The sequence below is a fragment of the Ochotona curzoniae genome, unplaced genomic scaffold (assembly GCF_017591425.1).
Source record: "Ochotona curzoniae isolate NIBS_2020 unplaced genomic scaffold, NIBS_Ocur_1.0 scaffold_4701, whole genome shotgun sequence".
In the NCBI taxonomy this organism is placed as follows: domain Eukaryota; kingdom Metazoa; phylum Chordata; class Mammalia; order Lagomorpha; family Ochotonidae; genus Ochotona; species Ochotona curzoniae.
In genome coordinates, this window is record NW_024467122.1 from 8,139,087 (window position 1) to 8,166,471 (window position 27,385).

Sequence of the window (27,385 nt, forward strand, 5' to 3'; positions counted from 1 at the left end):
TCTTCTATTTTTCTGGGAATTTTTGAAGCCCCTTTCAATAAATAACCCCAGGGTCTGTGAGTTTGTGGAAAATTACGAAAATAACTGGTTTTAAAAAATTGGACAGATATACAGAGAGTAGGAGAAACAGAGAGGAAGATCTTCCATCTGTTGATTCAATCCCCAAGTGAACACAACAGCCTGAGCTGCACCAATCTGAAGCCAGGAGGCAGGAACTTCCTCCAGGTCTCCCAGGCGGGTACAGGGTCCCAAGGCTTTGGGCCATCCTCGACTGCTTTCCCAGACCACAAGCAGGGAGCTGGATGGGAAGTGGAGCTGCTGGGATATGATATGGCATCCAGAGGGGAATTGATATATGCAAGGCGAGGACTTCAGCTGCTAGGCTACTGCCCCGGGTCCACAACCGATCTTTTAATTCCATCGTTCATGAGCTTGCATGCACACATGCACACAGACACACAGACTTATACAGACACATACAAACAATACACACACACACACCTGCTGCCACTGCACAGACTCAAGTGCAAGCAGTGCTGCCCAGGAAGAGCATTCTGCCTTTCCCATCAGGGCTCCCAGCAGGTGCAATAGGAGCAGGTGAGGGCTGCACCAGGCCAGGAGGGAGGGTGACCCCAGTCTCAGGTACCCGCCATCCTTGGTGGTATCTCTGCTCTCGGCCCCTGCGCCTCCAGAAGACCCCGGAGGCAGAACCGCATCACCCTCGGCCGGTTTCTGTGTTACAATTGCTCAGCATAACAGGTATTCTGTGACTTTCGGGGGCAGTGAGGGAGGGATGAGAGGGGAAGAGGCAGGGCCCCCTTGCCTTCCACCCCCAGATCCCTGGGACACAGCGTGGCTCTCGGCTGCATGCCTGGCTTCCTGATCCCCCCAGGGCCGATCTTCAAAATGCTGCTGTGGGGCGTGAGAACGCACGGATGTCGTCAGGGGGCACTGCAAGGGTATGGTCCCTGGGTTAGCTACTTAGCTTCCTGCTCTGCATGTTTAGGGGGCAAACGAATGCCACCAAGGGAATCCCACTGGCCTCCTCGCCCACTGGCACCTGCACGCATGCCCTGTCCCAAGCAGCACAGATCCCAGCTGTGACTATAGCACTCATATGTGATATGGGAGCTGCAGGCAGCAGCTTTTCCTGCAGTGCCACAATGCCAGACCCATTCCTCCTGCTCTCATCACTTGTTTTGCACTGGGAGTCAGGAGGACGCCGCCATCCAAACAGTGCTTCACCGGGGCCAGCCTGTGTGACAGCAGCTCTTGCCGCATGCGCGTGGGTGCTGCCAACAGCGCCTACCTTCTGGGATGTGGGGGACAACACCCCCCACCAGGAGTCCCCCAGGCAGTCACCATGAAAGAAAGACATGGCTGTGGGCATCTGCCAGAGGGGGTAACCATGCTGCCCTGTCCACTGAGGGACTGGCAACGGCCTCACAAGTAGGGGAGGAAGAGGAAAGAGAGGCAGAGAGAAAGAGGAGGGAGGAAGAGAGGGAGGTGGAGATGAGTGATGTGAAGAGGAAGGGTACAGGGGTGCAGGGCTCGGGAAGTGAGAGTTGCAAGGGTGAGAGATTTCTAGGTGGAGGGGTGAGGTGGGAGGGCATGAATTCTGTTGGTCACAGAAATGCATGGGGAATGTGTAGGAGAAAGGCAGGCTGAGGACCAGGTCAGGTGCAGAGAGAGCGAGGTAGCTGTGTGAGTATGCAGGGGTGAGGCCTGCCCAGGTGAGGGGGGCAGGATGGAAGCTGGGAGATCCCAGGAGAGAAGAAGGATAAGGGCCAGAGGAATGAGGATGCAGCTCCCAAAATGCAGTTCCTATCACGAGTCTCCCAGTGCTTCCACACTGGCAGCAAGTTCAAGTTGGGGTAGTACGTAGTACTGGTTGAACAAACCATGCATCCCTCGTTCCCAGGCTGTGTGCCATCCCTTCTGTTGCTGCACAGACACCCGGGCAATGACTGGCTATCGTCCCCTGAATCCCCTTGTCACTGCAGCAGTGACAGTCCAGCTGGGAAGATGCTTTAGTATCTCCTGCACGTTTTCTGTGGCATGGACCTCATCTTGCAGGAGAAGGTTGGGGCCAAGAGGTCATGTGCAGGGCCATGCCATAGCTGCCTCCTGAGAACAGGTGCATGTGGCCTTAGCAGCAGCGGGGGGCCGGTGGGGGGAGCCACTCAGAGAACTCCCAGGAATAGCCACACAAGCAAGAAACAAGCAGATTTCTGCTCTGGTGATGGGCTATGGCTGGCTTCCCTGGGAGCCGCTCGGCTTGGGCAGCTCAGCCCTCATCCTCCCCTTAATGCCCTGAGCGGTCACAGCATAGCCCACACCATGCAAGACCTAAACACCATGGACATCAGAGCCCCGTTTAGAGCCTCACCTTCGGCCAGGGGCCATTTAATCGTTACCCTTTGGACCTTGTATTGCCTCCGCCAGGGCCCTCCAAACAGTGCTTCACCGGGGCCAGCTTGTGTGACAGCAGCTCTTGCCGCATGCACGTGGGTGCTGCCAACAGCACCTACCTTCTGTTTCCATTGTTCTAGAAATCCTTTTCCAGCTGCCTATTCTCCCACTTGGGCTGCTGCTGCAAGCCACCAACCCTGCGCCCACTAAGCCCCTGTGTGGACAGTTCTGGCCTTCCTTCCGCCCAGCTCTGACCCCTGTTGAGGCTGGATCTGCATGTGCCACCCTTTGTCAGAGTCCAGCTCCAGCCGAGTTCGGAACTCGAGAAGAGTGTGTGGAATAGGCATAGGGAAAATAAATGGACCACTACAATTTCAGCATCACAATGGACAATGCAAGAAAGCTGACCTCTTTATTTATACAGAAGCAGTCACAGACTCTGGCACAGACTTTTAATATCATGGTCAAGTGAGTGTTTCCAAGGATAGTTCTGCCAATTGTTTCCCCTTGAGGCAGGATATCAGCCGTCCTAACCCTGTGGTCAGGAAGTTCTCAATAGACGGCACATATCAATCAGCAGCATTCCTACCACAATCCTCATTCTACAACTTAGTCTTGAATCAGTTAAGGGAGGAAGTGCGACACAGAAGGAGGGACCCAAAGATCAAGGAAAGAGGGAAAGAATAGATTCCCACTACACCTGGGGACTTGACACCATTGATTAGTGTATGGTCAATGGGAGCAACATGAACAGCAAAAGGCCCTTATCAGCAACATCAACTTCCAAGATCACATTGATAGTAAAGACGAACTCTGCAGTGGCAGACAATGCCTAACTAGATTACAGAATTCTCAGCGGGGCTGTCCGGTGTCCACATAAAGGGAGGTGGAAATGCCTTCAGGTGGATGAAGAGACATCCACCAGGCCCTGCCATGCAGCGGGAAATTCCTTGCAGCCTTGCCTGCAAAGGAACAGTTCTCTTCACACCTTTGTGTCCTCCACACCCATCACACGGACCTCAGCAACCTTTGGAGTGGGGCCCTGTGGGGAGGAAGAACCCAGCACACAGAGGGCAGCATGGCGTGGCCCTGGAAGGCCCAGAAAGGGACCCCATGCCTGCCTAGCACCCTGGGGGCAAGCCACAGTGTGCTACGCCCAGTAAGGCTGAATGGGCAGAGTGTGGGGTGGGAGAGAGGCGTCCCCTGGAGAGGGATTGTTGAGCGTCCATTGTGGAATGCATGTGCCTTCAGCAGGGTGGCAGGCCAGAGGGCCAGGATGTGGGGTACACCTGCCCCAGCTCACACCCCACTCTGTCACTCCCAGGACAGGCAATTCAACTTATGCATCCTATGTTCATGGCTGGGACCACCTGACAAAAATCTGTATAGGGTGTTCAAGGGACAGAATAAAAGTCCTACCAAGAGATCATTAGTTACTTAAATTAATATGTTTACATTCTTTGGAAATTAGATATCCACAGTGTTAACAAGAATCCCCAACTCACTTCTTCGGTTTTTTGTTTTGTTTTTCATTTTTTATATGAAAGGCAGCAATAACAGAGACAGGGAGACAGACACACACATGCACAAACACGCACAGATCCGCCTTCCATTCACTGGCTCATTGCCCAAATGACTACAACAGTCAGGACTGGACCTGGCTGGAGCCAGGAGCCAGTTACTCCACCGTGGTCTCCCACACATGACTGGCAAGGACTCAAGTACTTGAACTGGCATCTGCAGCAGGAAGCCGGACTGGAAGCAGAGCAGCCAGGACTTGAAGCAGCCTCTCAGCTGCTATGGAATGCAGACATCCCAGCTTAACCCACTGCACAGCAATGCCTGCCCAGGGATCCAGAGGCTGAACTCATATGCACCGCGTGCGGCATAGCCATTTGGCATGTCCAGGGGCACACTGTGAAGCATGTGGCCATCTAATTGGTCCCCATTAGTCCCATGAAGTCTAACCTGGCTTGCCCGGTGTGTGTGTGTGTGTGTGTGTGTGTGTGTGTGTGTGTGTGTGTGTGTGTGTGTGATGATGTAGGGTAAGGTGACAGCCCCAATCGCGTGCCTGGGAAGCTGCCGGGTCTTTAGAAGCACAGACACATCTCTGACCTGCAGGGTTGACGCTTCCTATGGCTAGAGGGTTGATGAAAGGCTAGCTTCCTGTCATGCCATCTCCCTAACAACCCTGGCAGGAAAGAGTAAAATCTCATTTTTTTTCAGGGAATGAGAAGTACTCCTATAACCACTCAAATCAGCACTTTGCTGGAAACTTCTTTAAGCCTTCATCAGAGTACTCAAAGCACGATTTAATTTTCCTTAGGTGACTCCAGGTCCCTCCGTGGGGAGACAGGTCACGCCATGGAGCTAGGGATGAGAGTAGCTCCTCAGTCGCTTTGGCCACTTGGTCCCCACAGAGAAGGACTCTGGGTCACTCCTCTTGAGGTTACTCCCACGCACGGCCAAGTGGCCAAGGAGGACGCTGACATCATCAGCGGAGAAGCTCTGGCTTAGCAGACACAAAATCAATCGCATGGGGCTAGTTCGTAGAGGGACGCGCTGGGGCAGGGCAGCACCTGTGATCCAGTGTGGCAGCATCTCCAAGCTCTGGCTGACTTCATCTCCACATCCCCGCCCAAACCCCACCCAAATTCTGGAGTTACTGCTTGGCTCTTACCCTGTCCTGTTTTGAGGACTCCAGCTGGCAACCTGCTGATCACCCTGCTTGGAGCCCCTGCTCCCTTCCGCCAGCAGCCTTGCCAGTTGCACCTGTCAGCGGAGGGCACAGGGGTGTGCCAGCAGCAGGTGAGCCCTCCTCACCTGTGGAAACGCCAGTGTTAGCATGTGCTCTGTTTATGCAGCAGACTTCAAGAGTTGGAAATGACTTTGTCCCCAGCCCTTGATTCCTGCTTCGGGGTCTGTGGTGGCGAGGGGTGCTGCACGAGCCGGGCAGCTGGGCTGAATAAGCAGTGGGGCTTCGCCACATAGGAGCGAAGCCTGCATTGGCCTGTCTTCTGCGACCTGATAAAGAGAACATGCTCACCTAGTTTATGGCACAGGAGGCTCCAGGCTCAGCTCATGACAGATGGCAGCAAGTGGCAGTGAAGCGGAACCCCTATCATGTAACACCAGGACACAGCCTCCTATCTGTCACCTCTAACCTAACTCGTCCTTGTCTGCTCTTTATCAGAAGGAATTCACTGACTTCACAGTGACCCAGTTGACTGTATAAGGTTCTAATCGCTGCATTCAAGGAGTCATTTGCTTCTCCAAAACATAAGAACCCTTGTGGCTGGTGTTGTCCTAGGGGCGTTTGAGTAGGGGAAATTCAGGTCTGGGCAGAACATAACTGTTCATATTACCCCCCAAACCAACTGGAGCCCACCTGGCCATTGTGAATGACCAGCCAGGAACTTGGACGTGAGCTGATCATGCACCTCTCAGCCTGTTTCAATCTGTAAGAACCTGACCCCTAACTCCTCGGGGAGCCTGGGAGGAACTGCCCAGCCCCTTGCACCTGCTTCCTGTCACCACACTGATATCATCAATTAGCTTTCTGAGCAGATCGAGGTTAGGGGCTCTGCAGCAACACCAACTTACTTGGCAATAACAGGAGCTGGCATGGAGGGAGACAGAAAGCCGGAGAGCCACTCAGGGCTGGGCCTGGCCTGGTCCTCACCCCTCAGGGTGCCCCCAGTCAGAGCTGCTCCCCGAGGGCAGCGCCCCCATGACTTGACCAGCTGCTCTGGGCCCTCCGCTTCGCAGTCACTAGCCAGGGAGCCCAGCTTCCAACAGGTGAGCTCCTGGGGGACAAAGTCTGCCCAAACCAGAGCAAAACTCCAAAAAATGCCCACACAAGAGAGATCTCAGGATGTGTGAGGCTCATGAGCTTCCTGACAATTCCAGCCCCAGCCCTGAGTCCTCCCTCTGGCTGTGGTCTCAAGCAGTACCGAACTGATGTGCAATGCCCATCCAAATGGCTCCTGCATGTGACCCATGGAAATAAGTGACAGTAAAAAAAATATATTTTTTTCTTTAAAAAGCAGAGTTACAGAGAGAAGGAGAAAGGTCTTCCATCTGCTGATTCACTCCCCAAATGGCCTCAACAGCCAGAGCTGAGCGGATCCAAAGCCAGGAACCAGGAGACTTTTCCAGGTCTCCCACATGGGTGCAGGGTCTCAAGCCTTTGGGCCATCCTCTACTGCTTTCTCAGGCCACAAGCAGGGAAATGGATGGGAAGTGGGGCTGCCGGGACACAAATCGGCACCCATACGGGATGCTGGCACTGTAGGAAGAGGCTTAACCTTTACGCCACAGGGCCAGTCCTGTAACTGAATATTTTAAATCACTGAGCCTTGGGGTAATTTGTTACAGTCATGGAAATTGGAACATTAAGTAATCACCAAAACATTCTGTCATTATATGCACACTGCAGAACTAACTGGCCCAGATAAACAAATCCAACATAAAAGGAAAATAAAACACATTATAAGGACTCTTAGAATCCATAGGAGACACTATCCTAATTGGTTGCAGAGAGCTTCTACAAATTGAAAATAACTGAAGAATCTCCCAAGAATAGAGGGGAAAAAATTAGCCCTCTGATTATACGTTGGCTCTTAATATCTTTTTTTCAAGAGACAAATATTTAACTGTGACTCTCATTGATGATTTTGGTCACTAGGCTACAAAGTGTGATGAGAAGCAGACCATTCGAGATTTGAACCAGGGCTGGAAGAAACGGAAGGCTGGACTGACAGCAGGGTGGCACCAACGTGCCTGAGACGGCTCCCTAGACAATCAGAGGAGTTTGACATTTCCCGTTTGTTTCCATGGAGCATGTAGAACGCTGTGCAGGACAAGGAGACCCATCCACACTGTGCACCACAATGATCAACATATCTGGATCTTCCCCACACTGAGGGTGCTCCAGCGAGACAGCAGGTCTCTAGGGGCAGGAGGTGGCTCCATTGGTGAGGCAAAGGACAAGCATACACCACCTCCAGGTGTGGGACTATCAGCTACATGTTGGCAAGTCAGTAATGGCCGCCGACGGGGCTGGGGCACGGATCTGGGCTGATGAGTTAGCACAGACCGGGGAGAAGCTCCTGGCTCCTGGCTTTGGATCAGCTCAGCTCTGGCCGTTGTGGCTACTTGGGGAATGAACCAGCCAGATGGAAGATCTCTCCGTCTCTGTCTCTCCTTTTCTCTGTATATCTGCCATTCCAATTAAAAAAATAATAATAAATCTTTAACAAAAAGTTTTACAGTAATTTGCAGGTGTAAGTACCGATGAGTCCGTGCTGTTCTACTCAGAGCACTTGGTGGTTTTAACTGCAAGTTTTTACAAAGTGAACGAAAATGATGCAGAGAGGCAGCAGTCAACAGAAATCGCTGTGAGGATGTGCCACTGCACTGACCAGAGGTCACTCTGCGGGTAACTGACAGGTGTCTTCAGTGGGCACCAACACGGGGCGCACTCCACCAGCCACCTGAGAACAGTTCCGTAGGCACATGGGAGGAGTGAATGCAGCATTGGGAACACAGCGAGGTTGAAGTTTTCCCAACAGAAACAGAAAGTGCGGGCGGCATTAAGGTACATCTTGTATCACAGTGCCAGCTTTAGTCCAGGCTGCTCCACTTCCCATCCCGCCCCCTGCTGATGCTCCTGGGAAAGCAGGGAGGGTGACCCAAGTGCTTGGGCCTCTTGCACCTACCGGAGACCTGGATGGAGCCCCAGGTTCCTGAGTTTAGCCTGGCTCAGCCCCAGCTGTCGCAGCCATTTGGGGAGTGAACCAGAACTTCAATCTCTGTCTCTCCTCCTCTCTGTGACTATTTTTCTAATAATTAAAATGTTTAAATCTTTTTTAAAAATTGTAAGAAAAAGGGCCCGGCGCAGTGGCGCAGTGGTTAAGGTCCTCGCCTTGCACACCCGGGATCCCATATGGACGCCGGTTCTATCCCGGCAGCCCTGCTTCCCTTCCAGCTCCCTGCCTGTGGCCCTGGAAAGCAGTTGAGAACGGCCCAAGGCTTTGGGACCCTGCACCTGCATGGGAGACCCGGAAAAGGCTCCTGGCTTCGGATCGGCATAGTATCGGCCATTGCACTCACTTGGGGAGTGAATCATGGGACGGAAGATCTTCCTCTCTGTCTCTCCTCTCTGTATATCCACCTTTCCAATAAATAAATAATAAAAAACAAAAAACAAAACAAACAAAAAAATTGTAAGAAAAAAAGCAGCAAAATCAAGAGCTACAGTACTTCCCTGGGCAGTGCAATGTTCACAGAACTGGAGTGCCAGGGGAGGAAAGAGGGCAATAGGTGATTTGGAGCGGTAAAAGCCAAGATTTTTTCGAACGTATGGAAAAGCATCAAACCCCAAATCCAAGGACACCCAGACCCTAAAGCTAAAAGGAAGAAAACAGCCCCGCCACTGCTCACAGCAAGGAATGAAGATGCTGCCCAGCTGTGCGCAGTCACACTGCCCGGGGCTGCAGGGGAGGAGGAACGCTGGAGAGCAGAGGGAAGGCGCATCGCACGGGAGAGCGAAGCGAAGGCAGTGTCACACACGGACACTGGAGAAATAGCGCCCCAAACCCGGTACTCCACAACGGTGTCATTCAGGGGATGGAGATGCAGTGAAGGATTTCTGAGAGGGATCCGAGAAAGCGTGCTGCCTGCAGACCTGCTGCTAGGGGCACCCTGACAGCAGCAGAAAGTGGGGTGTCTGGGAGGAGGAGCAGCAGAGAGGGCCTGAGCAGCTCCCAGCAGGTGAGCACTCTGCCCTGGCCAGGGTCTGGCAGGATTCTCAGCTGCAACCTGCATCTTGACAGGGCTGTGCCCATGTCTGGATTAGGGGTCTTTCTCCAAGTTCATGTTCTTGTTCACAGTTCAGTTCCTTGCACTAACCCTGTCCCCTGACGGGTGGCCTGCTACTCATAGTTCCATCTAGACCTTCTGTGCCTTAAAGTGCTTGCCAGCACTGTGTGTGTATCAGTATGGTGTTAGTGGTCCAGTGGGCAGTGTAGCATCCACCCTGATCTACACCTGCACACTTCAGCAAGAGCAGTTTTCCAGAGAACAAATACAATTTAAGGTGCTTTACCACACAATAGCCAAAATGTTCAGGCTCTACTAACAATAATAATAAATCAGACAAGACATGATATCAAGCATCATGGCACTCACCACTTGAGTAAGATCTTCAGAAGGTACCGGTGCTGGAAGGACTTTGACAATGGAATCAGTGATGAGGGTTCCAATGCAGCAATTGTAAAACAGAGCACTCATGAGAATCGACTTGGTGGAATAAGGTAAGCACACGTTTACAGAGACAAAGAATCATGAGTGAGGGTGAAGCAGAGAGGGCACACTCTAACAGGAGGGCAGGCCAACAGCAGAGGGGCACCTGGGGACTAATGGACACGGGAAAGCAGTGGAGACAACGGTGTGGTGTGGCAATGACCAGACACTCCAGAGGCCATCAGCGAGCAGCCATCTGAACTCCACCGGTGGTCAGAGCTCCAGCAGCATCCAGGAGGGAGGGGAGTTGACTGGGAACTCGGGAGGTGAACTCAGACAAAGAACTGCCCGTCCTGCTGATTTGTTTGATTTGACCAGGAGCAGAGACAAAGCAGCAGATCCCAAACAGGCATGCAGGAACAGGGGGGATTTCACAACCCAGTCCTCTACCAGAACCACAAGGGGTGCCATTTTGTGCACAAAGGCAACAGTTGTGGGACAGGACTGCATATGCTCTAAGCTGGGAGCAAACTCATTTCTGGCTCAGTGCATTGCACTGACCTAGCAAACTAGAGGTTCCACCCAAGATAGGTCCAGGTAGCCCCCAGACTTATGGCCAGCATTTCCAGAACTCTACCAGTGGCACATTAGGTGCCATTTTGTTCAGTGTGGCAAAGGCTGTGTGATTAGAGGGGCAACAGTGAGCTGTGCATGTGCTGAGCTGGGAAACACTTGCTTCCAGCTCAGTGCATTGCACTGGTCCCACAGGGAAAATAAGACTGACTTTAACATCCTATGGGTCAAAATAGGTCCATGTGGCCTTCAAACCTAATGGCCAACAGGTTCCAGCAAGATCAGTATCACCAACAACTGAGCTATATAGGACACCTGGTCTTGGGACCTGCAGTTCCCAAGGTCTTGCGACCTGCTTTAACTGGAAGTGGGAGAAAGGTTGTACTGACAACGGTGCAGCCTCAGCATGGTATCACAGGAGGTGGAGAGTGGTGAGCCAAAAGCTGGGGCTACAGAGAGCATGGTGGAAATCAAACATAAGCACCCAGACCTGGAACTCGTTGGAGGGAGTGGCACAAGTGACTGCAAACAAAGAGCCATGTACCAACTGCAATAAATAAAATAGAACTGTAAATTGTGGGTGACAGAGCCTAGAAATCTGCCCCAAGAAGAATCTGCTAACCAGAAGTGCAATGACCAAGAGCAAAAGAAGAGAAAAAGGCACAATTAATATCGCTGAAGACTCCCCTGCAAAGGAGCAAAACCCTATGCCAACCTCAGAGTTCACTGAGGAAGACATTGAGAAAATGGGGGATACAGAATTCAAAACACTTGTTATAAAGCTTCTTATCAACAATGAGAAGCATGTAATACAGGAGTTCAAGAAATTCAAGGAACATGTCACACAGGAAATAGCAACACTGAAACAAAATCAAGTTGAATTATTATAAATGAAGAACACAATAGAGTATTAAAAATTCAGTGGAAAATCTCAATAATAGAATGAATGAAGCAGAAGAAAGAATCTCAGAATTGGAAGATTATTCTTGTCACCATGGGGAAACAATCAAAAAGCTGGAAGCAGAGCTGAAAAAAAGCATTAAAGAGTTAAAAGACGCTAGTAAAAGGCCAATATAAGAGTTACGGGAATTCCAGAAGATGCAGAAAGAGAAGTTGTGTTTAAGGTTGTATTCAGTGAAATAATAAAGACAAATTTCCCTAATCTAGAGAAGGAATTGGGAAACAACATCCAGGAGGGGCAGAGAACTCCCAACAGGACTGACCAAAAGTGATCTTCACCACAACACCTGATAATCAAGCTCTCTTCAGTCAAATATAAGGAAAAGATACTTAAATTTGCACATGAAAAAAAATCAATTGACATATAAAGGAATGGCAATCAGACTCAGAGCTGACACCTCACAGGAAACTCTACAGGCCAGAAGGGAACAGAGTTACATATTCCAGATTCTAAAAGTAAAATATTGTCAGCCGAGAATAACATACCCAGCAAAAAACTTGTCCTTTGTTTTTGAAAATGAAATAAAACTCTTCCGCGGTAAAGAAAAGCTGAAAGGATACACCTCTTCCAGATCTGCCCTACGGATGATACTTAAAGATGATAGAAAAAAGTAATAGCGCCCACCAAAACCAAAAGCTGATGTGAAGAACATTCCAGTAAAATAACAGAAGAATCAATCAAACAATGAACAACCCACTGCTAAAATGACAGGACCAAATTATCACTTCTTTATATTAACTCTGAATGTAAATGACTTAACACATCAAACAAATGTCATAGATTAGCAGACTGGGTAAAAAACAAAACCCATCTATTTGTTGCCTACAGGAGACACATCTCACCAACAAAGATCAGCAGAAGTTATATCTCACAGATTTTGATGTTTTTGTTTTTATTTTCACTTCTTCAAAATGCTTTTTTTTCTCATATTAAATTCTTCACTGACTCATAGGTCATATAGCAGCATCATTTTCTTCAAGAAGGCTCTTGATTTTCTTTTTCATTTCTTCAGCAACACATTAGTCATTCAGTATTATGTTGTTTAACTTCATGGCATTACAAATTTCTATTTTTTTCTTCCTGTTATTGATTTCTTCCTGTTTTCATTTAGTAGGCTTTTCATTTAAGAGGATATATAGTAGCTGTGTGATGGAGACTGTCATATCCAGATGTGAGGATACAATATAGTATGCATCCCTACTTCCAGCCCAAAGATGGACTCCCAATGAAACTGTTTACTCTATCTTGACAATAGGATGCTGGACTCTCTGCCATTGTCCATGCCCGCAGTGATGGACTTAGGACTGTTTGTGAAGATTTAAACTATTGTAATAACATAGGGGAAAGCAGTGTGTGGAGGAGGGGACTTGGGAAAGCGGTAAGAGATTTCGCTGCCTGTGGAACTGTATCATTAATAATAATAACAATGGAGAATTTTTAAAGTGCATGAAAATCACAAACAAAAAGCAATCATAAACATCCCTGAAAGAATAAGAAATGGCAAATCTCAGCAAATGAATGAAAGATATAAAACACTACTAGGAACAACTTATAACAAAAACTAGACAATTGAATTTTAAGTCATCACATAGGTCCATCGTGCAAGATTTAGTGAACTAGGGCCTGGCATGACGGCCTAATGGCTAAATCCTTACCTTGCAACCACTAGGATCCCCTATGAATGCCAGTTCATATCCCAGCTGCACCACTGCCCATACAGTTCCCTGTTGTGACCAGAGAAAGCAGTACAGGACGGCCCACCACCTTGGGATCCTGCAACCATGTGGGAGACCTGGAGGAGGCTCCTGGCTCCTGGCACCTGGCTTTGGCTCGGCTCTACTCTGGCCTTTGAGGCCCCTTGGGGAGTGAGCCAGCAGATGGATCTTTCTCTGCGTGTCTTCCTCTGTCTGCAAAACCTGATTTTACAATGAAAATTGAGAAATCTTAAATAAAAGAAAAAGATTTAATGAACTCTGATCAATGGAGATTTCCAATTTGAGCAAGAAGAAAATTTTATTTATTTATTTATTTATTTATATTTCACTCAAAAGTCAGAATTACAGAGAGAATTACAGCGAACCATCTGCTGGTCCACTCCCCAACCTGCTGCTATGGCCAGGGCTGGGGCTGGTCTGACACGTGTTACAATATGAAGGGACATTGCAGATGTTACAGCAAGGGGCACAGGAGGACAAACAGTACATGGCCTACTTCTGTGAGGTAACTAGAATGGTCAAATCGCTAGAGGCAGACACAGCATCGCAGCTGTAAGGATTTAAGGTAGGAATTATTGCTTCAGTCTCGGAAGACAAAACATTTCTGGAAACTGACAATGGTGACAGTCGTACAACACTATGAATGTGGTTAACGCCACTGAACTGTGTGCCTAAGAATGACCAACATGGTAAATGCTATGGACATTTTAACCCAACACAAATATCACAATCCTAGAAGTTATGACTAGCAAAAGATTTTCAAAATAAACAAAAACTTACAGAACTAAAAAGGCAAACACACAACACAAATCAGATTGGGAAGCTCTACATTCTCTCATTAGTTCCTCATAGAATAATTAGAATATTTGCAAGGTTGTAGAAAGCCTAAAATATACTTCCAACCAACTTAACCTGACATTTACAAAACATCACTTGGAGCTGTGAAAGCAGACAGAACTCTCATCCTAAGAGAGCATAACCACAATGCAGACCAGCGCTTTTGAAAGACTCGTAAGAATAAAAATTGTATTCTCTGACCATAATGAAATGCAACTACAAACTGATTATAAAAACAACTCTCCCATATATTTGTAAATAAAGTACAGTCTGGGACTTCACACAATGGCTCAGTGGCTAAACCCTCTGCTTGCAATTGCTGGGCGATGGTTCTAATCCCGGCTGCTCTGCTGCCCATCCAGCTCCCTGCCTGTGGCCTGGGAGAGCAATGGAGGATGGCGCAAAGCCTTGGGGTCCTGCACCTGCGTGGGAGACCCGGAAGAAGCTCCTGGTTTTGGATCACTTGGTTCTGGAAGCAGCGGATGGAAGGTCTGTCTCTGCTCTCTCTGTAAATCTGCCTTCCCAACAAAAAGAAATCAATCCTTTTTTTAAAAAATACATTCTAAACTAATTCTTGAATCATATAGGTAGTTACAAGTGGAACCTGTAACTAAAATAAATATTTGTAAAATATTTTACTTGTAAAATATTTGTAACTGTATACAACAGTTTGTGAAATTATTCGGGTTGGCGGAAAATCATAGCATCATTCATCCTAGATGAGAAATTGATCAGAGGATCAATCACCCAAGATTTTTATTGAGGAAACTGGGGGAGGGGAGGGAGTACTGCTTGTATCCTGCGAGGTTCTTTTTTAGGTTCTATATTTAGGGATTAAAATGAAAGCTTGGTCACTGGTGCTGTGGCTCAGTAGGTTGAGCTGTAGCCTGTGATTCCAGCATCCCACATGGGAGCTGGTCTGTGTCCCGGCGTTCCACTTCCAGTCCAGCTCCTGGGAATCCAGCGGCAGGGAAAGCAGCAGCAGGAGGCCCGAGTGCGTGGGCCCCTGTACCCTCAGGGCAGACCTGGAAGAAGCTGCAGCTTCCCACCCTGGTCACTGCAGCCCCTGCCTCCTCCTCTCCCTGTGTAACTCTGCCTTTCAAGTAAAGAAAATCTTTATTAAAAAAAAAAAGAAAAACAAAACGACAGCCTGGCTAGCAAAAGGCATTTCCCATTTTCTAGCCTGAATTCATACTTGGCACTACATTTCTTTTTTTTCTGTGAAAAATAAGTTATTGGAGCAGAAGCAACAAGCCAGGTTGGAAAGGGTCACCAGGACCACTGCGGTGAACGCAAGCCACATCTTCCTGGTTGATCCGTGGAACCGAGTCTGCTATTTCTGTGCACCAAACACGAGAGCTCCCCCAAAGAAGTTGTTTATTGCTACCTTTCCGAACTCCTAGGAGGACACTGGCCTCATAATGGAGGCTCAGTGACAGAGTGGGGACTTCCCTCCCGTTTCTTCAGTCACATCTTCAGAGGCGCGCTTCACTCCTGCTGGGCGCCTTTCCGTTCATGAGTTCCTTCATTCCCACTGCTGAATCCTTCTTAGAACAGCTAGAGATCCTGCATTTCTGTTTAGCATTGGTGTTGTCGCTTGTATCAGCACTTCATTTCCATGATGGAATACGATTCCATTACATGGATTCTTAGCATTACTCATTGGCCAGACATTTGGGTTGCTTGCTTATTTTTACTCTCAAACATGTTGCTACAAACAGCTTTTGGAATGCACATACACTCCGCTTTCTCTAGGTAGATGCCCAGGAGTGGGGTTGCTGAGTCAGCCACAGATCTGCACATTTACATTGGAGAACTGCAAGGTCGCTTTCCAAGGTGGCTTTCCAGTGCGCATGTGTACCTGCCCCATGTAAGGGCTCCAACTTCCCTACACCCTCTCAAACTTGCTGCCGTTTTATTATAACCCTGAGAGTCGGTATGAAGCATCGCTTTATTTCACTCCTATCTCATGTGGACAACTTCCTGGCCTCAAGGAAACGTTCTGGAAGTTTTGTGCTCAACATTCCGTCATGTGATAGCCGCATGAAGCGGGAAGTGCTCAGATAGCATTTTTGCTTCAGTATCTGGTCTACGAACTCTGACTTGAAAAAGTCCTGAACTAAGGTTTTCTTTCTTTCTTTTAAAAAAGATTTTTTTTCATTGGAAAGTCAGATTTACAGAGAGGACAGACAGAAAGATCTGGTGCCTGCCGGTTCACTCCCCAAGTGGCTGCAATGGCTGGAGCAGGGTCCATCCAAAGCCAGGAGCTTCTTCTGGGTCTCCCACATGGGTGCAGGGTCCCAAGGCTTTGCACCATCCTCCAGTGCTCTCCGAGGCCACAGGCAGGGAGCTGGACGGGAAGTGGAGCAGCTGTGAGGTTTTTCCTGCCCTGGATGGGGAGTGCCTTTCCTGCCCCAAGCGGGGGGTCACCTGGGACTTTTGACGGTCTTCTCTAGTTCCACTTGGGAACTCCGTGTGTTCATCTGGCTGCTCGGCAGCTCTTGTTAACCATCTCTTCCCAGCAGCCTTTGCAGCACCCCCAGCTGACACAGGGAAAAGACAGGACATCCTCCATCTTCCCGCCAACCTGCTTATCTGGTCAGTGGGGGTTCCTGCATCTCACCAGGGGCAGTCTCACACACCCGGGGCGTACATTTTTTTCTTCCCTAACTCATTTTTTGACATTTGGAGCATTCAGTTGCATCTTGTTTGCTGTTTGCTTTGCAGGAAGGAAATGCTGGTTTCTCTATGTCATTATTTGAAATGGTCTGTGTGATCCAGCTGCATTCCAACACTGCCCCACAGGTCTCCGCAGTGCCTTTCCTGGAGACTCCCCTTCATTCATTCACCATGTGAGTCCCACTCCATGCCAGGCGGGGCTCAGAGCTGCAGAACCCGAGCCCTGCCTGCAGGCCGCCTCTCACATTATGTGCCGACGTCTCAGGCAAAGCTGCCGCACTCTGCATAGAAACGAGGTGTTTATGGAAGACAAGTTCCAGACTCCACATCCAAGAATTCACACCCAATTCACTGAGGTTACAAAATCAAATTAGAAATCTACAGTGTAGCAGGAGGGCTGTGATTATGAAAACCTGCTAGAAGAGTGTATCTTAAATGTTCCTCCCAGAAAACAACGTGACCTATGCAGAATAAAATGTGTTCATCTGCTTGACTGTAGGAGCCATTTCACCATGTATGCAAAAAAAAAAAATCACATTACACTACACATGACAAAAAATACAATACATTCTAGTACCACTTCCCCAAGTGCTGCGGGGGCAAGCATGGGCCTGGTGACCAAGTTACCAGGGTCCACACCCCTCCCTGGAGTCCCTAGATTCAAAGGGGGTTCGGAGGTCACAAGTTCCTGCTAACGCATACTCCGGCAGGGAGCCTTCTGAGTAGCGGGCTCGCTGCCACCCACGCAGGTCGAGTTCTTGGCTCCTGGCTTTGGTCCAGCCCCGCAGATGGGAGTCCTATCTCTCTCTGCCCATCTTTCAAATAAGTCTCACAGCGTTTCTATCAAATATGGCCACGGAGAGAGCAGGAGGGAAGAGACTGATTCATGTTTCAATTCTCTGGATGCTGTGTGTGAAAAGGTCCATCAGATAACAGCTCATTTTCTACTCACTGCTTATGGGATAAAATCACTTGCAAATTCCATACCAAAAAAAAAAAAAATCCTGTTGCACCAAAAATAAGTGCAATCCTGGTGTATTTTTAAAAATTGAAATCAAGCTATGTGGCGGTAGAGGATATTTTTACATTTCAAATCGTCAAGCGTAAGAGCCCTGAAAAACCTCTTTTACAAGCACCATGGAGCACGGCCCTTCCTTGCTCGTCTGCAGAAATCTCAATATAATGCTACAGACATGTTTTCTCAAAGCCCATTTGTCTTTTCTCCCTGCAGCCACCAGCTCTGCCCGCTTCTGGAATTGCATGAACTCACCTGAAGCCTCCAGGACACTGCTGGCATGAACTCAGTCAGAGCCTGTGCATACAGCCCTCTCACAGAGCACACACCTTCCCACCACCTTCCCACCGCTGCAGTCACCAGGAGAGCGAACCAGCAGAGGGAAGAGCTCTCTGCCTCTCCTCCTCTTCCTTGAAAAAAAAAACTGCTCAGCCAATCCTGGTGGACAAGACAAAGCATGTGTTTACCCTAAAAGGAAAGGTTGTGCCAACCAGGGTGCCCCTTTCGGCTGCACTGCCTGTGCCCTGGAAGCATCTGCCAAGGTTAACTATGCGCCATCTACTGGCCTGCGCTGCAACCACAACTTGACTGAGCACAGAATCACAACCCATCAAGGGCCCTCATGGGCAAGTCATGACAGCGGCTACACTCCCCGAGGGGACCTGTGCGCTACGCAGCCTGCAGACCCAGCAGGTGTATGCAGGCAGGCCCAAAAGGCACTCAGCAGTTTCTCAATCTGACATGCTGGTCAGCACGTGCAGCTGACAATGCAGTACACAGTACACCCAGGCACCCAAGTCTGAAAGCTTAAGTTTTCCAATGTTTCAAAAACAACCAGGAATGATCCCATTTTGAATGAACAGCTGCTCTGCTTCCCAGTAAAGCAGGCTGCTCAGGCTGGAACAGCCTTTATCGTATGAAGCACATGGTTAGCACCGCCACCGTGGCAGTAACGCCTGCAACAGCCGAGAGGGACGCTGCCCACTGGGATGAAGCGCTGCCCACTGGGACGAAGCACTGCCCTGAGAAAGAGCATGTAACTTCTTAAAAGATGTAATGATTAGCAAAGACGACATCTTTGTACAGAAAACACAGGAAACCAGTTTAGAGTATTTCTTAAAATAGTAATTTTATTCATCTTTCAGCATTCTTGCAACCTTTTTAATAACAAGATCAGGCTATATGACACACCATTTCTGCAGTTCACAAAGTCACGTTCAAGCCCACACTGCATGGCTGTTACCCTAAGTGTACAGTACATGGCAGTTTGGAGGGGTCCCTTTGTGGGGATCACAGAATCCCCCTTTTTCCTGCAACCTCATCCCGGCGGGAGACAACAAGGGGTTAACGTAAACAACACAAACCCCAAAGTATAAACTAAGCGGGTGGTCGATCATGCAGAATTGGTTCTTCTGGTTTAAATAAGTGGATACTTTTTCACAGAAAAAAATGCACTTCAGGCAGATAAAAGCAAATTCCAGATTAGCATGGGTCGGCGTTTCATTTCACCTTTATTTTACCTTCATCAAGGCAAGCTAAGTACAGATGCTGTACATAAGAACGGACCCGCGCCCCTCCTGCCCCGCCGACTCCAGAGCGCGGCCCTGGGCGCGGCACACACTGCAGCTAGATGTAGAGCGAGCCGTCGGCGGGGCCCACGTAGCCCACTCCGATCAGCAGCACGTCGATGAGCGTCCATATGCCCAGGCCCCCGAAGCTGAAGAGCTTGCCGAGGCCCTCCCGCCACTGGCCCAGGTAGAAGCGATCTGCTCCAAAGCCGCCGAGGGTGATACTGCAACAGCAAGGTAACGAACACGTGACACGGGGGTCGCCACGGCCCAGACCACGCTCCTCCAAAGTCCAGAATTCCCATCAATGATTTTACAGTTCTTTCAAACGTCGATCTCTAACAATCAGGGCATAATATCACCACGAAAAACTTCAGATCCACGTAGAAGCAGAGAGCAGCTCCAACAGTGAGTCTGCCAAGGCCGGCCTATGGGAGCGCTAGCTGCCCTCCCCCACCCCAGGGTGCACCCAGCTCTCCGTGGCCTCAGGTGGTGAGTGTTTCAGAAGGAAATAGTGTGGGCACAGCTGCGGACTATGCCAACCTAAGGAATACTGTGTAACAAGTACAGGTAAAGCCGGGCGCTATAAACCACATGCAGAAGGAACTCCGTTATCTTGGTGATGGCAAGTTTTCCACAAATCTAACGGTCAGCACCACAGTAAGGGTTTTTAGAGGTCAGCTGTGGATGGACAGAGGCCAGCTGGCAAGCTCCCCCGCCCCAGGTCACTCCTGGCCGCGGAAGGAGGGGGCCCTGCCTGCCTCAGTGGTTCTCAACACGTGGAGGGTTCACTCCACCTGCCCGTGTCTAGAGATGCTCTCAGGGTCACAATCAGCAGTGGGGAACAGGCGACAGTGCCTGTGACAGCCAGCGAGTCACAGGCAGCAGCCGGAACTGGGGCTGCCTGACAGGACAACCCCACAATAAAGGGTGACTGCCCACACTGCCCGTGAAGAGGTCAGGAAGCTCAACGTGCCACCCCACAGGCCTCAGCCTGTCGGGCTCATCCCCGAAGACCCCAACTTCCCAGCTAACTGTGACCCGGACCCCACCTGCCCCAAACTTCTCAACCACCTGTACCGTTTAACACAAGCGTACCTTTATGGAGGAAGCATAACCCTGTGATCTCTGCAGGCTGAATTACAGCTTTTAATGTTTTTCTTACTTTGATTTATTCTAGTTTTCGACACTGAATGTGTATCCTTTTTTCCTAAGATGTTACTTAAAAATTGAATGCATTTATCATAAGCCGGTTTTAAAACTCTATGGTATGTCACATATTCCAGGTACACCGAGCACAGAAAACGATGACTGGTTTTGATCGCTAAAAAAGCCATCGTTCCATTAAACTCCAAGTGTTGGTCTGGTCCCCCAGATGCCTCTCCCAATGGCTGTGTCCTGGAGTCCATGCCCCAAGGGACAACTGTGGGAGTGAAGGAGGACACAGCCCGCCATCTAAGACCCTGCACTGAGACCCACCAGCTCGTTCCTCGGGAAGCTTACCTCAGAGCCAGAGCCGTGGACCACTTGTAGCCTCCAGTCCAATTGCAGTACAGCATTTTGGGAAATGTACGGTTCCCTTCAAGGAAAAAAAACCCACAGAGATAAAAACACTCCTAGGGTCACTCAACCAAGGACTTTGCAAGTTAGTTAAGTAACTGACTTGTACAGCAAATCAATTCCCCTAGCTGTAGCTAACGCTTAGCACAGTGATCAGCACGGAAAAGGGCCCTGCCCATCCAGGAGCACAGCCTGATGCCTCCATCAGCGAGGTGACAGCCAAGCCACGAGGGTGAGATGCCCCACCAGACAGCACGGCAGGGGAGCTTAGGAGAAGACACAGTGGTGCTGGGACAGGTCAGTCACCCCACAGGAACAATGAGCTGAGAGCAAAAACCAGCTCAGACACTCGGCAGACCCGAGGTCACCCGTGGAGGCACAGGGAACCCATGGCTGGCCATGTGGGAAGACCTGCAGTGCTGAAGTTCACCTCACCCCAAACCAACCTGGGCTCTATCTTGGGGGAAACGGAAGGGAATGAAACTGTCCTGGAGATGGAGACCTGCGAGTGTGTGTAGCAGCCAGGAGCTACTACGCCCAAGAAACGCCACAGCAGCTGCACCGCGAAACCCCGCCACGGAGCCAGCCCAGGAGATGGGAGAGCCAGACTTCGCTGCAGAAGAACCCCAACTGTACGCCGACAGGGAAAGCAAAGTACTGTAGCCACTACTAAAGACTTACTTCTTTGAAACTCAGAAGAGACATCCAGAGACCCACCCTCTGGACTCATTCCCCAAGTGGCTAGAACAGCCGTCACTGGGACAGCTAAACACAAGAAGCCAAGAGTCGGAACCCCACTGCTTCCCCAGGTGCTTAGCAAGGAGCTAGAGAAGTGGAGTGGTCAGGACTCAGGCTGGAGGCCACAGCAGGAGCCCAACCCACTACGCCCCAACACTGGCCCCTAGTATTCTGTTTTACTACATACAGAACAGAACTCTAGAAAAGCTTTCAAAAGGCAGAGGGATGATAAAAACAGTTCAATCACATGGTTATCTCGGAAAAGGCCAAAGAGGCAGTCGTCAAATGTTGCTGCAGCTCACCCGACTGAGATGCTGTGCCACAGGCTACGTCCTATACCCCACACACGCTCTCGTGATGAACAGTAAATTTAGAAAAAGTTCACTGAGCTTATGAGCAAGGCTAGGCACACCCAAAACTCCGCTGTTTCTAATTAAATTTTCATGTGTTTCTCGAATCTATGGCTCAAGTCCCTTGAGGAAAGGTATGGAGCACATTGCACGCCCCGCTCCCCCCAGGGGCTGACTCACCCAGGCAGTGGACATGGTCCCGCACCGTGCAGTTGGCGGTGTAGCGCTGCCGCGGACAGGACACCGCCATGCAGCTGGTGGAATTGGAGCATTCATAGTCTGTCTCGGGCAGCTGCCAGCAAAACCTGCAAGTCATGTTGATGACGAAGTTCTTCTGGGACCGCGAGTCCTGATCCTACACACCAGAGGACAGAGTCCGTCAGGCTGACACTTGTGCAATCACAAGGCACACAACTCTGGAAGCATCTAGACCAGGACCCCGCAGTCAGTGGCAGAGAGAAACAGGTTACCAAAACAACACACACGCACAGCACACGGACATGGCGTGAGTCTGTGACCAGCAGGTACCTGCTCAAGTATATGGCGCATAACTCAGCAAGACACAGCCACCTAGTGCCACATCAAAGTGCGAACGCCACTTCCGGGTGACGAGCTTATGGCATCACGCTCGACTAAACCCATCACAGTGCTTGCTGTCTGGCAGCAAGGGACTTGGTGCTCGAAGCCGATAATCACATGCGTGGACTGCCGACTGATGGTCAATAGCCAGAGTTTATTACGTTGGGCTCTTACAAGGGACACACAGGATAAGGGAGGAGGCATTGATGAGTTGACTTGAGATCATGGGAGTTCCCATAAGCCTGCCAATGGAACCCATCAACCACACCATTGCCTCCAGGTATCTCTCTGTTCCATGTATCCAATCCAGTGTCCTCCTACAGCTGGGTCTTTAAAGTCCCAGATAGCTGAAAAGGGCAGACAGCTCAGTCACTGAAGGTCACAGGCCCCGGGCCAGCCACTGCTTCCCACAACATCTCAGTGATTAGACACACCCAGTGTGGAGGCCCCAATCTCTCTGTGCCAGGGTTGCCCCCTCACTAGGCTGTCCCTGGGACACCCCAGGTGCCTGTACTGATGACAGCAGTAGCCCCAAGCTGCAGAGCCTGGCAGGAGGCGCTGACCCAGACCTACACCTCGGCCGCGGGCACAGGGGCTCAATGACAGCATTGGGTGGGGTCAGTGGACCTGGATCTGGCCGGACCCTGCAGCTAGGTGGTCCTCAGCAAACACACCACCTGTCCCTTACATGCGCTGCCAGAACTGGGACAAGACGGGCTCCTGGAAGCCACCCCAGCATTCATTGAATATCTGAGCATTCGTTCACATCTCGGGATATGAGTGATCCCTCCCAAGCTCCTCTCTGGTACAAACATTGCCACCCACTGCACACTAGCTCCTCTTCCAGCACAGAACCCAGCAGAGGGATCTGTGATGTCTGGGCACACCCACATCCAAGCCCTAAAGCCGCCTTCTCACCCACCCCAAACAACTAGATCAAAAGGCACAGGCACCACAATAGCCAGAACACTTGCGATGCGATACAGGAGGGAATGCAGAATATTAAAATGTATTCTATTTTGGAGTCTGGCACTTTGGTGTAGCATATTAAGCTACTGCCTGCAAGTCTGGGATCCCATGTGGGCACCGATTCAAGTCCAGGCTGTTGCACTTCTGATCCAGGTTCCTGCTAAAGCGCCCGGGAAGCAATAGTGGACAGCCCAAGCACATTGGCCCTGTGCCCACGTGGGAGACCCAGAAGCAGCTCCTGACCTGCCCAGCTCAGCACATCTGAGGAGTGAACCAGTGATGAAGATTTCTTCCCCACCCCCAATTGGTAAAAAACTAAATCTTGAAAAAATTTTTTATCTTTAACAAAGTAGTCATAAAATAGGGGGGGGAGAAGGGAGGCTGATGCTGTGGCTCAAGAGACTCAGACACCAGCACCCCATAAAGGCAGCAGTTTGTGGCCCAGCTGCTCCACTTCCCATCCAGCTCCACTGGCTTGTGGCCTGGGAAAGCAGCCGAGGATGGCACAAAGCCTTGGGACTCTGTACCCTCGTGGCAGACCTGGAAGAGGCTCAAGACTCCAAACTTGGGGAGTGAACCAACAGATGCAAGATCTTTCCCTCTGTAAAAATCTGCCTTTCCAATACATGTTAAAAACAAAACAAAAACAGGTGTAGGCACTGTGGCACAGCCAGTGACACCATCATCGGATGTCTATTTCACTCCCCATCCAGCTTCCACTAACTTACCAGGGGGCAGCAATGATGGCCAAGAATGTGGGATCCTGCCAGCCAGTCTTCCTAGCTGCTGACTTCAGCCGTGCCCAGCTCTGGCTGTGCTGGGCATTTGGGGAATGTGTCTCCTCTCTCCCCATGAAAGCCAAGGCTAAGCCACACTTGAGGCTGAGGCTTACAATGGATTTCTGCAGAACAAGCAAAGTGGCGGTACTTACGACACACGTCACAGAAGGCTTCACCGTACAGTCAAACGTGACGGGCTTGCCATAGACGCAGGAGAAGTTGGTCGCACAATCTATGCAGTCGGCAGGAAGTCTGCTGCACAAGCCGTTGCTTGGACACTTCATCACGTATGATGGGATTTCGGTGCTTTCTGTGAGAGGGAGAGGAGAGCTCACAGGGGCACAGGGCCATCATGGACACTGCACTGCCGGAACACAGGGCCATTACGGACACTGCACTGCCAGAACACAGGGCCAACACGGACACTGCACTGCCAGAACACAGGGGCAGGCGGCCATCATGGACACTGCACTGCCGGAACACAGGGGCATGGAGCAGGGATCCAAGATGTGGGCAGTGTGCAGCTGCGTGGCCACACTCCTGTCCCCCACAGGTACAAGAGGCTCTCATTGGCTGTCGCTGACTCACACACACTGTAGACAATGCTACGTACAGCTCAGGGGCTCAAAAATAACCACTGTCTTATAAGACAGAAAACAGATGCCGAGAGACGGTAACGCCAATGTTCATGAAAATTGCACACGAAGTCTGTGGCTCAAGTGGAGCCAGGCCTGAAGCTCTCCACGTCCAATCCAAGGGAGTTACAGGGAGGGAAGGAAAGGGGCGAGGAGTAGGGAGAGGGAGACAGAGAGCAAGTCCGGCATCTTCTTTCCCACTTCCCAAATGGCCATGTGGAAGCCAGGAGCTACAAGTCCCACCTGAGCCTCCTGTGTGGGTGCAGGGGCCCCATCTCTTGGGCCGCCCTCCACTGCTGTCCCAGGCCATAAGCAGCAAGCTAGACTGAAAGTGGAACAGGCGGGACCAGAACTGGTGCCCAAATGGGATGCCAGCAGCGAAGCAGCAGCTTAACCCGCGACACCACAGTGCCGGCCCCAATCCAAGGTGCGTCTCACCTGCACCCACTAACTCAGAAACGCAGCCACGGAGGTCCTTCAGACAGCCAGCTCTAGGAAGCACTGGGCCGCTGTCCCACAGGGGAACTATAACAGGCTGTATGTAAACTTTCACAGTTTCATTACCTCCAAGGTTCAAAGTGGCCTGTCTGCGAGCTGTTAACCTGCTTTTCTCCCAGCTAGCGCACCCAGGTGCCCAACATATACCCGCTAAGAGAGGCTCAGCATCGTAAGTATGCATGAGAAGAGGCACTGGAGGAAATCAAGAATTCGTCTTTTCTCTAGAAAATACCAAGCAATTTAAATTCAACGTAATTGTTGTTCACATTGTAAACATATCAGGACCAGTTTTATTTCATTGCAACAACAGAGATGAGCCCAGAATCAAAACATGTCCAGCTAAAACGCACCCCTGGGAAAGCTGGGTGTTAGGCGGCAGCTTTACCCAACACAGCACTTCCTTCCAGTGGTGCTATTCCAGGCGGCGGGAGTCAGACACTGCGCCCACAAAGGCGAGGCTACTTTGGGCAGCAGACAAACTTCACCCCTACCACCCCTGGGAGCAGAGGCCTGCAGGAACCAACAACCTGCTCCCCCTCCCCGTAACATGGCTTAGAGCCAGACTCCGGGTGCTTCTTCGCACTCGCACGGCCCTACCGGGAACCTAGACCATCCATGCTTAGCAAGAGGGTTCTGGAAGCCGTTGTCAGCACTGGCTACAGATGGAGCACACGAAGAAATGACACAAGGAGGGCGCGTCTGGGCACGGGAGCCATTGAACTGCGCAATGCAGCCGCAGCACCTACAGACGCGACCTCAGGGGCAGAGAGAGTGCCGACCCCATGCACCCCACTCACTCCACGCGTCCCACGCACACAGTACCTGCTGCCCCGGGGACGGTCGTGGCTGCACGCGTGGGGACTGCGTCCTTCACCGCCTGGGCCAGCGGCTGCGAATGCTCTAGAGGCAAGGAGACCGCAGTCAGACAGAACAGGTCCGGCGCGGGGGCCCCACCAGGTCACGAGTCCTCACGGCCCCGACGGCCGGTCCACTCGGGCTCCGCGGGCGGCCGGGGAACCAGGGGAGGCCCCAGGCCGGCGCTCCGGGCACCGAGCGGCGGGGCCCATGGGCGACCGAAGGCGCAGCACCCCGCCGCAGGCAGCCCTCCGGCCCGGCCCAGCGCGGACCCCGGCCTTGCACTCACCACCGCCACACTGAATGTAGAACTGAGAGAGGAGCAGCAGCAGGCGGCACAGACGGCCGAGGCCCCGCAGCCGCCTCTCCGCGGCCGCCATCCCGGCGCTGCGCACACACTTCCGCACTAGGAGCGTCGCCGAAGCGTGCGTCTTAAAGGCAGGCCCGGCGCGTGCGCCTGCGCGTAGGGATGCTGCAGGGCGGGCGCGCCTGCGCGGCAGGGCCGTCCGAGCGCCCCTCGTACTGGACCAAGGGTGACCCGCTGCGACACAAATCGTGGCTACTGTGCCAGGGCACCATCTCGTCTCCCACGGCTTGCAGAGGCCGTGCAGCGGCACCTGGACCCCGCGTCCACGGGAGGCCGTCCCTCACCTCCCACAGCCTGCAGAGACCCTGCAGGGGGCACCTGCACCCCGCTTCCACGGGAGGCCCACCCTCATCTCCCACAAACTGGGCCAGTGCTCTCTGCATGTGATTTCAGCCCCGTGTTCAGCTTCACCCTCCGCGTCCCTGAGAAGCTCAGACTTGAGGAGGTTTAAGAAATATAATTTCGTGGACCTGCTTTGAATCCTACCAAACTTAGCCAAAAAAATCTTTGGCGTGAGGAAAGTTTAATTCGGTTCTGAGCAATCATTTCCTTCACTTAAAATCTAAACTCTTGGGCCTGAGGGGATGGTTCAGCGCCTGAATCTTCCCATTGCAAGGACCAGGATCCCGTATGGGTGCTGGTTGGTATCCCGGCAGCTCCACTTCCCATCCAGCTCCCTGCTTGTGGCCTGGGAAAGCAGTCGAGGACAGCCCAAAGCCTTGAGGCCCTGCACCCATGTGGGAGACCCAGAAGAAGTTCCTGGCTCCTGCTTACAATTGGCTCAGCTCTGGCCATTGTAGCCACTTGAATGAACCAGTGAATGGAAGATTTTTTCTATCCTTCTCTGTAAATCTAGCTTTCCAATAAGTGAATAAATCTTAAAAAAAAAAAAAAAAAGGCTTCTGAATCTGTACCAACCCATGGAATGGCATCCCATCTAACAATCTAAGTGCTGCTGTAAGCCTGTAAGAGAAATGCTGGAGGTGTTGACACAGCTTACCTGCGAATTCGTCCTTCAACCATGACCTGCAACTGGTCACTTACAGTGTA

General features: G+C 50.9%; 1 protein-coding gene across 2 annotated transcripts; it reads right to left on the bottom strand.

Annotated features, from left to right (window-relative positions):
- Nucleotides 1-18,540: 18,540 nt before the first annotated feature.
- On the bottom strand, nucleotides 18,541-26,360 carry TM2D3 (TM2 domain containing 3). Of its 2 annotated transcripts, XM_040969373.1 has the most exons (6): nucleotides 26,258-26,360; nucleotides 25,936-26,013; nucleotides 24,133-24,290; nucleotides 21,834-22,008; nucleotides 20,509-20,584; nucleotides 18,541-19,229 (listed from the first exon to the last, which is right to left on the bottom strand). In XM_040969373.1, exons 1-6 carry the CDS (start codon nucleotides 26,346-26,348, stop codon nucleotides 19,064-19,066), a joined length of 744 nt encoding a protein of 247 aa, XP_040825307.1. In that variant the 5' UTR covers nucleotides 26,349-26,360; the 3' UTR covers nucleotides 18,541-19,063. The 2 variants fall into 2 exon arrangements, with proteins under 2 accessions (XP_040825307.1, XP_040825308.1); XM_040969374.1 differs by lacking the exon at nucleotides 25,936-26,013.
- Between the last annotated feature and the right edge of the window lie 1,025 nt (nucleotides 26,361-27,385).